A 14,805-nucleotide genomic window follows, 5' to 3' on the forward strand; every position below is an offset into this window, starting at 1 on the left:
GTAGTGTGTTAGAATGTGCCTGGTATTACCTTTAACCTTCCCTCCACAGCCTTACTGTCCCTTACCACCTTTTTAGGAATCTTTAGGAATATTTCAGACTTGTGGTGGAGTTCAGTGCCTCCCAAAAAGCAATGACATTGGACAGAGGGTGAGGAGGCATTACCTCACCACCTGATATAACCCTATAATGCTGCAGGAGCGCACCATTGCACGGTGAAGCCCAATTTAACTCGATAGGCAGGTAACTCCAGTGCACGGCATGGTCCCATTGAACTCAATAGACAGTTTGTGTCATTGCACCCCAGTAAACTCAATAGGTAGGATACGATAGTGGGAAAAGAAAAACCGCGCTCGACTGTTAACAAGATGTAGGCGAAGGCAAGGGGCATGGCCGGATGTAGGAGCGGTGTGAGTGGTGTGGGAATGATGGAGTGAGTGAACGAGTCCCTCCACTCCATACCCCTCACCTATGCCCGAGATCATGCTGGAAACAGCGTGCCTTGCTTGAGCTTTGTTGCTGGAACAAGATGTAGGCAGCGGCTTAAAGTGGGACACACACATATCAATTAGAAACAAAAAGGTAGAAAACTGCGCTGTGACGGTATCGGTATGATATCCCCGTCAACGTTCCCTTCTTCCCATAACGAAAATCACCCCAATATTCCACGAGAAGGAATATCCCTGGAGTCGCCCAGAAAGCCACACATGCCAAGCTTACTGCTGGAACAACACAGAGTTTAATGTTATAACACACACAGCTTATATGTCATTTCCAAAACTGTTACAATGACAAATCTCCGCCCCCCTCTTACACAGTGGGGGGTCTTCAATACAGCTCCTTTGAAATAAAGATATTTCTTTGAACTAATCAGTATCTAGCCGGTTCGGCACCGCATATAGAGAGATAATTACCACGATGAAGCAATCAGCATAATTAACACAAGCCACTTAAACACAGATCTCCTTCACACAACACAATAGATCAATTAACCTTTAGAAATAGTGAGGGGACATTAGCTTCAATAACCGGATGGTAATCACAATGGCAAGCAGGGAGAATTAAACTGAGACATATAGGCAAATGTATCACAATGACCCCCCTTTTTCTCCCTGCTCCGGAAAACCCGGTTGGACCTTCCCTGGTCCAGTAGGGTTGACGGGTTTAGAGCGTTTAGTCCGAGGTTAACTCCGTTTGGCATGACTGACCTCCCTTGGCAACTGCTTCAGACTCAGGTATGCCACCGGGTCGTCAGATCACACGCCGGTCAGTCCCCAAGTCTTTGTGCGATCTGCAAAGTCACCAGAAGTCAGTGTGAAGACGGCGAATGGGTCTGTGCGCCGCCATCTAGGTGTCCCGCTATGGGAGGGGCAGGTTATGGCTCTGAAGTGACAGTCACAGGAGATTCATAAAAAGAAAAAGTTATATTTGTTGAAATGCTGTAGCACTGGTGCTCAGAGTCCGGGGGGGGGGGAGAGGGGACTCAGAGCCCCATAAGGTCAGCCACCCCCTGCTCCCTCCGCAGCCGCTGGTTCTCCTCTTTGAGCTTCTCCAGCTCCATCTCCAGTTCATGGAGCCTGGGGGGGTCATCCGCTGTGACCTCAGGTGGTTGTTCTCCTCCTCCATGCGGCTTATGCACTCCTCCAGCTCTATGTACTCATGGATCAGATCCTGCTTGCTCATGTCCTGCAGGCTTTCCACGTGGTCCTTCATCATCAGGAACTGGGTGGTGGTGTAAGGGGCCACCGGTGGGCCCTTGGCGAACATCTCGGCCCGCATCTGGGGCGCCCGCTGCGATTCCATCTCCTCCAGTCGCTTCTTCTCCTCCCAGGTCCGCTGGTTATATGACTTCCAGGACCTCTTCTTCTTGGAGGGTAGCTGGCGGTGCCTCTTTCTGCCCAGCTCCCTCCAAGGCCCCTCCGGCTCATGGCTGTCGCCCATGACCAGCTGACAATGGTGTTCCCTGTTGTCCGTAATAACAGACTGTACCATGAGGGCTTTGTAAGGGGTGCCCAATGGTTCTTCCTGACCCATCTCCTGGGGATCCCAAGCCGAGTCTACACAATGGGCTGCTGCTGGTGGGCGGTACCCAGGTTGAGACCAATTTGACCTGGTGTTGTCAATCATGGGGCAATTCTGCTTGAAGTGACCCAACTGTTTGCACCGGAAGCAGCGTTGTTCGTTGTCCTCCTGGCATGGGTAGCGAGGGCTATATGTCATCGGTCTGTTAGGCGGTTGGTATCTAGCGGCTGGTGGGTGTGAGGGCGCCGTTGGTTGTGGAGGTTGTACCCGTGGTGTGACCTGGTTTGTCTTGCGAGTATCCGCATATTCATCCGCCAACTTCGCGGCCTCTGGTAGAGTCATGGGCCTGCGATCTCTCACCCAATCCTTGACGTCCGTCTGGATGTGATTGTAAAATTGCTCCAGGAGCATTAGTTGCAAAATGTCCTCTGCGGTGGTGGCCTGGCTGCTGTTAACCCAGTTAGAGGCCGACAGGGACAACTGGCATGCCCATTCCACGTAAGAGTCTTTCGTGGTTTTGCGTGAGTCCCTGAACTTCTGTCGGTGGGACTCTGGGGTTACTGCATAACGAGCCAGGAGCACTTCTTTAACCCTGGCGTAGCTATGGATATCCTGATCTGGCACGGTCCGGAAAGCATCAGAAGCTTTGCCTGACAGTTTGCCTGACAATATTGCAACCCACTCTCTTCTAGCTATTCGGTGCAGGTTACATTGTCGCTCAAAATCCGCCAGGTAGTTATCAATTTCACAGTCCTTTTCATCAAAAGCTTTAAAAGCGCTAAACGGAATCTTCCTTGTGTCTGCTGTGCTGTACTCACTGTTCGGAGAAGGTGCGGCTGCTTGTTGGACTGCTGCCAGTTTTAACTGTAGTTCTGCGTCCCTTATTTGTTTATCCTTCTGTAGCTCTGCGTCTCTTATTTGTTTATCCTCCTGTAGTTCTGCGTCTCTTATTTCTTTAGCCTTCTGTAGTTCTGCGTCCCTTATTTCTTTAGCCTCCTTCGCTAACAGGTCCATCACTCTCAGCACCACATCTGCCGTTGGGTTCGGGCCGAACCACGCTAGCTTCTCTCTCATTAGCTTGTTGGCTGGCGATTCCTCCTCCTGAATCACTGGTGTCTCCATCTCTTGTACTGCTGGCGTTGCTGCAATCCCATCCTCCTGGTCTATCTCCATTGATTCTGCTATGATGACCCGCTTGGTTTTGTTGCTAGCAATCCTTCCACGAACTTCCAGTAGTTCTTCCAGTGTCTGCTTGGAATCCGGGTGTGAATGGGAATAGAAGGGAAGATCCCACCGCTGCCAACCAATTGTGACGGTATCGGTATGATATCCCCGTCAACGTTCCCTTCTTCCCATAACGAAAATCACCCCAATATTCCACGAGAAGGAATATCCCTGGAGTCGCCCAGAAAGCCACACATGCCAAGCTTACTGCTGGAACAACACAGAGTTTAATGTTATAACACACACAGCTTATATGTCATTTCCAAAACTGTTACAATGACAAATCTCCGCCCCCCTCTTACACAGTGGGGGGTCTTCAATACAGCTCCTTTGAAATAAAGATATTTCTTTGAACTAATCAGTATCTAGCCGGTTCGGCACCGCATATAGAGAGATAATTACCACGATGAAGCAATCAGCATAATTAACACAAGCCACTTAAACACAGATCTCCTTCACACAACACAATAGATCAATTAACCTTTAGAAATAGTGAGGGGACATTAGCTTCAATAACCGGATGGTAATCACAATGGCAAGCAGGGAGAATTAAACTGAGACATATAGGCAAATGTATCACATGCGCCAATAAGCCACATTAAACATAAAAATGGCATATTAAAAATGACATAAGTAATAATTGGCACATGAAGTGATATTACACAAAAAATTATTATGATTAATTTCCACATGAGCCCATATCTTAAATCGATAATGTCCAACCAAAAAGATCTATAGGCTATATACTAAGCGAAGCAAAATAGAGTCCTTAGATTCAGTCCAATCTCCCTGAGCAGCACACAATTGCAAGTGCCCACCACCGTAATGAATGGCCGCTTACCAAAAGGCAAGCACAAAGAACATTCGGCTGTGACCCAGCCGCAGCCTTTGGCTTGCACGCAGAGTAGAAAAGACCAGGGTCCGGATTCAGATACGAGATACGACGGCGTATCTTCGGATACGCCGTCGTATCTCTGAGTGCGGGCCGTCGTATTTATGCGCCTGATTTATAGAATCAGTTAAGCATAGATTTCCCTAAGATCCGACCGGTGTAAGTGTCTTACACTGTCGTATCTTAGGCTGCATATTTACGCTGGCCGCTAGGTGGCGCTTCCGTATAGTTACGCGAGGAATATGCTAATTAGGTATTTACGCCGATTCAGAAACGTACGTCCGGCTGGCGCATTTTTTTACGTCGTTTACACTAGGCTTTTTTTGGGCGTATAGTTACCCCTGCTATATCAGGCGTAGCTAATGTTAAGTATGGACGTCGTTCCCGTGCCGAGTTTTGAAAATTTTACGTCGTTTGCGTAAGTAGTTCGCGAATATGGCTATAAGTAAGTTATGTTCACGTCTAAAGCAATGACGACTTGCGGCGTAATTTCGAGCATGCACACTGGGATTTTTTCACAAACGGGGCATGCGCCGTTCACAAAAAACTTAAAATACGCGGGGTCATCTGAAATTTAAGTAAAACTCGCCCACAACATCCCCATTTGAATTAGGCGAGCTTACGCCGGCCCACATACGTTACGCCGCTGTAACTTAGGGCGCAAGTTCTTTCTGAATACGGAACTTGCGCCCAAATTTACGGCGGCGTAACGTATCTGAGATACGTTACGCCCGCAGAAAGATACACAATTGTATCTGAATCTGCCCCCGGGATTGAACCAGGAATTGGAATGACCAGCTGGATATTCCTCACTGTGTCATAGGTGTCTGTGATAATAGGTTGGATAACAACTGCAATCAACAGGTGGCCTGGAGCAGACCAAAACAGAAGAACCTTATACGACAGTGCATGGCATGGTCCCATTGAACTCAATAGACAGTTTGTGTCATTGCATGGCACTGAAGAGATGTATCCCCCCCCCCTCCCGGTGGATAATAGTGCACCTCTTCCTGGCCTCCTCCTGCTCTCCGATGCGTCAGTAAAATGTCAGAAATGAATTCCGCAGCTTCTCTACAATTCCAAGTAGCCGGCTGCTGATAACAGACAGACACAGGTGCCCCTCCGACAGGCAGGAGGCAGACGGACTGAGTTTCAAACAACCTTTTCACATCTGATATCTAAGAACAGCAAATCTCCCATGATCCCCGGAAGATAAAAGCAATGCTCCTACTGCGGGCATAAAAGGACGGGCAAGAAAAACAAAGGCTACCGTGCACTGCACTAAGTAGGCCGGGATATTCTGTGCAGTTTGTTTCCAATGAGCGGGACTTGAGAGAGCATACGACAGACCGTGAGGAAGATCGTCTCCTCAACGGCTGTTTTAACCCCCCTATATTCTGCATAATTGTGCTGCAACCACATGCACTGCACGCAATTGTTTGGCTGTTGCAGTGCAGCCCTATTCACTTGAATGGGTTACGTTCAATGCCATACATGACTAGGGTTGCCACCCGGACAGTTCGGATTTTAAATCATGTGTCCGCGTTTCAGGCGGACTGAAACCCGGACACATTATTCAGACCAGACTGTGGCTCCCCAAGTAACCAAGTTAGTCATACACAAATTTGTTGTCGTCCATGAGCTGTAAACAGCTGTCTGGGGGCAGGTTCGGCATCACTGGGTGGCAGGGCGACGATGTCAGCAAGAGCAATTTGGCTACACCCACCGTTTGCTGGGGCACGAAATGCGCACCACATTACTACTCTTCTTGGGGCTCCCAAAAGTGTCCCAGGCAGCTAAAGATTTTCGGGTTTGGCTTGAAGAAAAGGTGGCAACTTTGTACACGACAGGGGATATCATTTCTGCTGTAGCTGTAAAGCAAAGCATGGTGGATCCTGCATGTATACATCCCGTACAGGAGCACTGTGCAGCCTCACTACCACCTACCTGTAAAACTCTACAAGAGCTGCTGTGACTAGAATGGGGCTGGATGGTGCACACAACCCAAGCTATCTGTTTTTCAGGCCACAGCCCATGTGAATGTGCCCTAAGCGTGTAACAGATAATGCTAAACATTAATGAACTTCTCACATATGTCACTTACTCTGGAACTGTCCCAAACTCTTTCAGTTCCTCAGCTTCTGCCGCATAAATCTTGGCGTATTCGCGCGCAGTGTTTTGAACATGGCATTCCTGCAAGGCAAAGGCATATTAGATGCAATTCCAAAACAGTCAAAAAGTTGAGGCAAGATTAATGTCACTGGATGTGACATACCAAGTGTAGCGCTACCCCCAGGTACCCCCAAGGAGCCGCTGGTTGAATTTGGGGATCGGCCTATTAAGTTACCCTGTTGTTGTCTAGGGGTGCAATTGTAGAGACGAGCAGTGAGCGAAGGTCCAGACAGTGAATAAAGGTTTTTTCCAATGCTTTATTTTCCAGGCCAACAAGGCCAACATTAACATCAATTGGGAAAGACAAAGTTGATGAATAGAGAGAGAGGAAGAACCTTGCCGTATCAGGCCTGGATATTAAATAGAGCAGTCAGTACTGCTCTGCGTAGAACCAATTTGTAACTCGTCGCCACTCCAACTGAGTGGGTAAAGTGCCCCCGGACAGACCCTTTCTTACAGGCCTGGCAGCCGAGATGTCACTTAGAATTCCTGGGAGGAACGGGCCTCTCTCACAGACCCGGCTCTAGGGCCTCTGCCACAGGCCAATTACAATAACTGAGCTAGATGGATAGATGGAGCGAATCCTCCCAGTAGATTTCTGCATCGGTCACCAGATGACAGCAAACATACCTGTCAGTAATCTGGTCACCGGATCCCCAATTGGTTTGTTCAGGCTCTGTTGGACGACCTGCCTCCGGGTCCTCCTCAAACCGACTCCCCAATCGAACGGCACCCAGCCTGGGATCCTTTCAATAGAACCGGGAACCCAGCCAGTCACTGAGGTCCCCTTGTACCTCTGGATGAGGTCCCAAGTAGTCTGCAATTATGGCCAGGTGGGCCACACCGGTGGGGTCCATTGATGCGCGCACCCTGAAGGTGGATGCCGCACCTGGAACGGGTCCCCACGAAGATTTTAGAACACATGACACCTGTCACAGATATACTCCTCTCCAGCACGCCCCGTGAGGGAAAAACTCCTCTGATTGGCTGCTGGAGAAACTTACTCTTCCAGAACCCCTCTGGCGCCAACTGCTGGCCAGGGATGACATTGCATCCCTGGACCACAGACTGACCCAGTGGACATTTCTGGAATAACAGAAGTCCCAAAATGTAAACAAATAGTGAATGGGAGCAAGTTAACTCTCCCATTCCCCACTAACTTTAGCGTAGTGCCCATACTGAAAGTAAGGGGGCGCTACATAAGCATTTAGGGAAAAGCAGCAGGTTCACTTTATTGTCAGGTGTCCTGTCTGCACATACACTATTACCAAAAGTATTGGGACACCTGCCTTGTGGAAATTTCCACCACAAAACAGGTTTGGGAATTGCTGGGACCCTGTACAAGGTAAGTGAGCATACAATTCTAGGTGCCTTCTATAACAACCTGCCTTCTGTAACTATAACATTGAAAATGTTGGGTCAGCCACCATGTGTAAAATGTGAGCTAGCCTTAGGCTGGCTTCAGATCTATTCATCTGTATTATTGTGTGCTTGTCATTCTTTTTACATGCAATGTCAATCCCATCAATAGGCCTGTAAGGGGAGTAGACTGGTAGTCTGTCATGTCATGCATGTTTCGCTCTCCTTGGGCACCAAGCAGGGTCACATGAGAGGTCCCTTTGGGCTACACCAGGCAATGAATGGTATCACTAACCCTTGCAATACTTCGCCCAAAGGAGTGCTCACCATAGCTCGTGACTAAGCAGGAGCCGCGGTCATATGAAAAGTCAAGCATTGAAGGATAGGTTTAACTTCACAAAAGAATAAAAAATAAATGCACATTTTTTTTGCAGGTTAAAAAAATGTGCATTTATTATTTTTTTGTTAGGAATCTGTAAAGCATCGCACCTGCGATCAGCAAATTGTAGGTGTAATGCCACGGTCCTGCAGACTGTCTGTGTAGCTGTCTGACCTTACCTCCAATACAGGCAGGCCGTTATTAAATGACAGGAATATCAATGATCTACCTAGAGCGATCAACAGCTCCCTGGTAGTTCATTGAAAACTACAGGCCAACAGCAGCAAAGGCTGTCGGTAGTTGTAGTTCATTGATTCACAGGGATCTGTGAATCAATGACGTGGCCATGTGGGCAGAGCCCTACACGGCTGCCCTTTCCTAGAATTGTGACAGCGGGTTCAGGGAGAAAATCCCAGACTCGCTGTCACAAGGGAGGAGTGAGAGATTGTGGGGACAGCAGCCTGATGCTGAACAGGTTACATGTTACACCCTAAATATAGGTGTAACATGTAACATGTTCAGAAAGGTGGACTTATTCTTTAAGGTGGTGTCCAAACTCCATGATAAGCCACATCAGTACCCAAGATACGGAGTTCCTCCTTAAAGTGGTTCTAAAGGCTGAAGGTTTTTTACCTTCATGCATTCTATGCATGAAGGTAAAAAACCTTCTGTGTGCAGCGTTCCTCCCCAGCTTCCCCCCAATCTTTACCTGAGCTCCCCCTGATCCAGCTATGTTCACGATAGCTTCAGCTGTTCTGGGACTCTCCCTCCTCATTGGCAGAGACAACAGCGGGAGCCCTTATGGACGCATAGAGCAGAGGCTCAGAAGCGAGCATGCAATGGTGCCCACAGGGCAAACTACTTTCTCTGGGGGCACTGCTCGAAGGGGAGGAGCCAGGAGCGCTGGAGGGGGACCCAAAAAGAAGAGCAGGTACGTATAACATTTGTTATAAAAAAAAAGGAAGCTTTAATACTACTTTAGGCCCCATGCACACGAGAAGCAAATGCAAACACATGTAAACTCAAGTTTTCAAAGACAAAAAACGGCGTTTAAAACACCCGTTTTTGCCGCAAATTTCGCAGCGTTTTGTCGCGTTTGCGGCTATCAGCGTTCATAACAAAGACATTGTAGACCCTCCCAAAGCTTTGAAACGCAAAAACGTTTGCGTCTGAACACAATTTTGCGTCTGAAAAAACGAGCCTAAACCCAACTGCTTTAAAACGCAAAAAAACGTGAATGTGTGCATGGACACATAGGATAACATTAAATGTGTTCAAGGGCAGTTGAAAAAAATGCCCAAATGCCTCTGAACTCGAGTTTACCAGCGTCTCGTGTGCATGGGGCCTTAAGCTTCTTCGTACCATGTTCTACACAATTGCTCTGATGTATTTGTTGTATTCAGAGAGACCGGCTAAGCCACTGCCCCCTCCACCAATCAATGTCCCTTTGTTAACTTATTCCCACTAACAGAATGGGGTCCCGCTGAGCACATAGAGCTGACCTCATACGTGCTCTCATTTAATTCTTAAAAGTTGTAGAGGCCTATAAAGTGGTCTATAAAAGTTGTGGTATGGATAAGAACCTCTCTATAGTAAAAGATTATCTAAAGCTTATCTAACCTGTACAGCCAGCTTGTAGTTCTTCTGCACAAGTTCGTCGTTGGTCTTCGTCCCATAGGCGATAGCATTGTGCACCTTCAGGACACACAGGTGACCCGGATTAAACACAGGCAACAGTCCACACATCACTGTACTTCGGAAAGCTTTCCTATGGACCCCTTCTCCAAAATGCAAGTCCTCTGTTGCTATACGACCATGGAGATTTCCACCGAAGTACATATCAGTAATGAAGTCTTCTCGGAAGAAAAGCTGATTGAATTCAACCTCCTCTCCACCTGTTAACAGACGTGACATAGTCTCTCAAAGATATCATAGAAGAATAATTTAGATACTAAAGTGCAGCGGTCTATATAACAACAATACACCTTAATGGTTTCCATAACTTTTAAAGGGACAAATCTGCTTGGCTGCTATGGGTTATCATTACTGGTAAGACATCACTGCTCTTCACCCCTGGTGCAGCCAGCCGAAGTGTGCTCTATTTTTCCTGGGGTGGGGTTGGTACTGGAGGTAGGAAAATTAGGAGAAATATTTGACAGAGTATTGTTTGGTATGCCTCTGATGATGTTATTTATGACGAAACGCGTTGGGGGAGTCATAAGCCATGATGTCACGGTGCACGCATGCACCATTACCGAGGATTCTGGGCTTCGTAGTATTTACTGAATGTTACATACAGTGAAGATGTAAGTGATTTAAACAGTTTAAATATAAATTCTCCACGGATTTAGACTATTGCAAGTGGCCTTGCTCTTTTCTATGTCCCATGCTTGAGAAGGAGATGAAGTGAATTTATAGGATTTGAAGGGATTCATACCTGAACCTATGGTTGTTACAAGCATTTTTCTTCTTTCTTTATCAAGAGCCACAGTTCGTCTGGTGAACCATTAATCGGTGGAGGACACATGGTGTGGAATACACATTGCAATAGTGTGGAGACATTACTGTGCACATGCTTGCTATGGCTCACCACAATTTATGGACTACTTTTTTTATATAAATATTAAATAGGTTTTTAATGCACATGCTTGTTATAGTTTATTACTCATTTAACATGGATCATTGTGCAATATGAATTACATTATTATAAATTTTATGATACACTTGCTTTTATGACATTGCTTCATTTGGGTGTTTTTTAGTACTGCACAATTGTATATAATATTGTTGCGATTGCCTGTTTGTCATGATTTCAGGATTACCAGTTTTCTATCCACATATCATTATAACTGCCCATTTTTTGCTTGTGTATTGTCACTAGGGATGAGGCCGATGTTCGAGTCAACGTAAATTCGACTCGAACATCGGGTGTTCTCCGAACAGCGAACAATTCGGGGCGTTTGCGGAAAATTCAAAAACCGCGGAACACCCTTTACATGTCTATGGGAGAAATCAAAAGTGCTAATTTTAAAGGTTAATATGCAAGTTATTGTCATAAAAAGTGTTTGGGGACCTGGGTCCTTCCCCAAGGGACAAGTATCAATGCAAAAAAAAAGTTTTAAAAACTGAAGTTTTTTCGGGAGAAGTGATTTTAATAATGCTTAAAGTGAAACAATGAAAGTGAAATATTCCTTTAAATTTACTGGGGGGGGGGGGTGTATAGTATGCCTGTAAAGTGGCAAGTTTTTCCCATGTTGAGAACAGTCCCTGCGCTAAATGACATTTCTAAAGGAAAAAAAAGACATTTAAAACTACTCGCAGCTATAATGAATTATCGGGTCCCGGCAATACAGATAAAAGTAATTGAAAAAAGCGGCATGGGTTTTCCCCCAATACATTACCGGGCCCTTTGGGTCTTGTATGAATATTAAGGGGAACCCCGAACCAAAATAAAAAAAAATTGCGTGGGGGTCTCCCCAAATTCCATACCAGGCCCTTCAGGTCAGATATGGATATTAAGGGGAACCCTGCACCAATTTTTTTTTAAATGGCATAGGAGGGGTCCCCCTCAAAATCCATACCAGACCCTTCAGGTCTGGTATGGATTTTATGGGGAACCCCGCGCCACAATTAAAAAAAATGGCCTGGGGTTCCCCCCAAAAATCCATACCAGGCCCTTATCTGAGCACGCAACCTGACAGGCCGCAGGAAAATAGGGGGGGGGTGAGAGAGTACTCCCCCCTGAACCATACCAGGCCACATGCCCTCAAAATGGGGAGGATGCTTTGGGGTCCAAAGCACCATGTCCCCATGTTGATGGGGACAAGGGCCTTATCCCCACAACCCTTACCCGGTGGTTGTAGGGGTCTGCGGGCAGGGGGCTTATCGGAATCTGGAAGCCCCCTTTAACAAAGGGGACCCCCAGATCCCATGATATGTGTTTGAATGTGATTGCTTAATTCTGAACACAGCTACATCCCCAGTTATAAGAGGATGTGCACATTTACCCAACCACATTATTCTATTTTTTTTATTTTTACTCCCCCCTTAAAATATTTCAGTTTGTTTTTAATTTGAAGTGTACAGTGTATAGGTCACATTAAAAGGTGAAAAAAGTTCTGAAATGATTTATAGTTGTCTCATTTTTTTACATCACAGAAACCTGACATTTTAACAGGGGTATGTAGACTTTTTATATCCACTGCACACACACACAAGTACAGTATATAAAACACCAACACACACTGAAAAGGTACACATGGCCTTTAAAAGCAAACTGCTACAAGCAGGGCTTTTTTTCAGGGGGAACTTGGGGGAACTCAGTTCCACCACCTTTGGCTCAGACCCTTTGGTGCCTGCTCACTACAATCACTTGTAAACACAGAAGGCTAGTTTCTGTGTTTACAAGTGACAGCTCTGCATTCTGTGTGTAACCCCCTGAACTCTGCACTCTGTATGTAAAGCAAATCTGGTATTTAATGCCCCTTAAAGACCCTTCTACTGTTTTTGAAATCTGAACGGGGTCGTGGTTGAGTTCCTGCACCTATTTTCTGAGAAAAAAAGCTCTGGCTACAAGTATCTTTAAAGCTGAACTCCAGGCACCAAAAACGTCATTTAAATATTTTACTCAATAGCCACAATTTATATAAATCCACGCTTTGCACGCTTAGATATTACCTTGTAAAAGTAGCAGTAACATCATCGCTGTGCTGTTCATAGCCTGTGCAGAGTTCGGAGCTGTGGGAGGGCCTTAATAGGTTCCACCAACTACAGGCTGCCTGCTGAAAACTACCGGAGGGGGCGGAGACAAGACCAGTCACCCTGCACAAGGAGAGAGAGCAGCAGTGAGTGGTCTTTTTTTTTTTATAAGAAGTTCCTGCACAGAGGGAAAGTCTCACACTGGATTATTGCACGGATCTGGAAAAAATACACAAAGCACACCAAGATTCAAGGAAGAATACACATGACTCTTGTATTTAGACCAGTGGTTGTCAACTTGTAAGGGAAAGGGGACCTCAAATGCAGCCCCTATTGTCTCCAAAGGGCCGTATATCATTTTTATTACATGTAAGGCCCCGTACACACGACCAAACATGTATGCTGAAACTGGTCCGCGGGCCAGTTTCAGCATACATGTTCGGTCGTGTGTGGGCGCGAGCGGGCCGAATTCCAGCAAACATTTGCCCGCCGGGCCTTTTCCCAGCGGGCAAATATTCCTGGACGTGTTTTAAAACCGTCCGCTGGAATCCTGCCCGCTCGGACATGTACGGTCGTCAGTACAGACCTACCGTACATGTCCAGGCGCCCGCCGTCCCTCGCATGCGTCGAATGACTTTGACGCATGCGTGGAAGCCTTTAAATGGCAGGCCCGCCCACGTCTCCGCGTCATCGCCGCGTCATCGTCGCGGCGACGACGCGGACACGCCCCGCGTATTGTTTACGCGCGGACTTCTGTACGATGGTGTGTACAACCATCGTACAGAAGCCCTCTGGCAGACATGTATGGTGAAAACGGTCCGACGGACCGCTTTCACCATACATGTTTGTTCGTGTGTACCCGGCCTAATGGTACAGAAAACCTTGAAGGCTTACTAGAGGAAATGGTCAGAGCTTGCTCTATTAGCATGGTTGGATACTGAAGCCATACTATAGAAGACCAAAGGCTAGGGACATATTGCATGAGACCACTAAACTTTACTACAGTTAACCACTTCACCCCCTGGAGGATTTGGCTGCCCAATGACCGGGCCACTTTTTGCGGTTCGGCACTGCATCGCTTTAACTGACAATTGCGCAGTCGTGCGACGTGGCTCCCAAACAATTGACATCCTTTTTTCCCCACAAATAGAGCTTTCTTTTGATGGTATTTGATCACCTCTGCGGTTTTTATTTTTTGCGCTATAAACAAAAATAGAGCGACAATTTTGAAAAGAAAAACATTATTTTTTACTTTTTGCTATAATAAATATCCCCCAAAAATATATAAAAAACACATTTTTCCTCAGTTTAGGCCGATATGTATTCTTCTACATATTTTTGGTAAAAAACAAAAAAATCTGAATAAGCGTATATTGATTGGTTTGCGCAAAAGTTTTAGCGTCTACAAAATAGGGCATGGGTGCTCAAACTGTTGCCCTCCAGCTGGTGCAAAACTACAATTCCCATCATGTCTCTGCCTTTGGGAGTCAAGCTTGTAACTGTCAGTGGCTTGCAATGCCTCATGGGACTTGTAGTTCCGCAACAGCTGGAGGGCTGCAGGTTGAGCACCCATGAAATAGGGGATCGTTTTATGGCATTTTTTTTATATTTCGGCGATTTTTATTGGGACTGCGCCATTATGGCGGACACATCGGACACCTTTGACGCTATTTTGGGACATTCACATTTATACAGCTATAAAAATGCACTGATTACTGTATAAATGTGACTGGCAGGGAAGGGGTTAACCACTAGGGGGCGGGCAAGGGGTTAAGTGTGTCCTAGGGAGTGATTCTAACGTTGTGGGGGCTGGCCTTACTGTGACAGGACACTGATCGCTGCTCCCGATGACAGGGAGGAGACTATCAGTGCCCTGTCACTAGGCAGAACAGGAAGATGCCTTATTTACAACGACATCCCCCCCCCCCCTCCGTTCTGCAGCTCGCGGCAAATTTAAAGGGATGTACCTGTATGCCCATTTGCCTGTCCGTGCCATTCTGCTGACGTAAAAGTGCGTGCGCTGGTTGGCAAGTGGTTAATGAACCATTTACAAAATCAATG

At 46.6% G+C, this 14,805-nt stretch overlaps 1 protein-coding gene across 1 annotated transcript in view; it reads right to left on the reverse strand.

The window, feature by feature from the left end:
* The window catches only part of ALPK2 (alpha kinase 2), a 124,195-nt gene that overhangs the window by 32,419 nt on the left and 76,971 nt on the right, over window positions 1–14,805 (reverse strand). The window contains exons 5-6 of the mRNA XM_040337738.1: window positions 9,667–9,941; window positions 6,241–6,329 (exon numbers count right to left, since the gene is read on the reverse strand). Coding sequence (XP_040193672.1) covers window positions 6,241–6,329; window positions 9,667–9,941 — 364 coding nt within the window. The remainder of the gene's footprint in view (window positions 1–6,240; window positions 6,330–9,666; window positions 9,942–14,805) is intronic.

Source organism: Rana temporaria, chromosome 1 (assembly GCF_905171775.1).
Source record: "Rana temporaria chromosome 1, aRanTem1.1, whole genome shotgun sequence".
Lineage (NCBI taxonomy): Eukaryota > Metazoa > Chordata > Amphibia > Anura > Ranidae > Rana > Rana temporaria.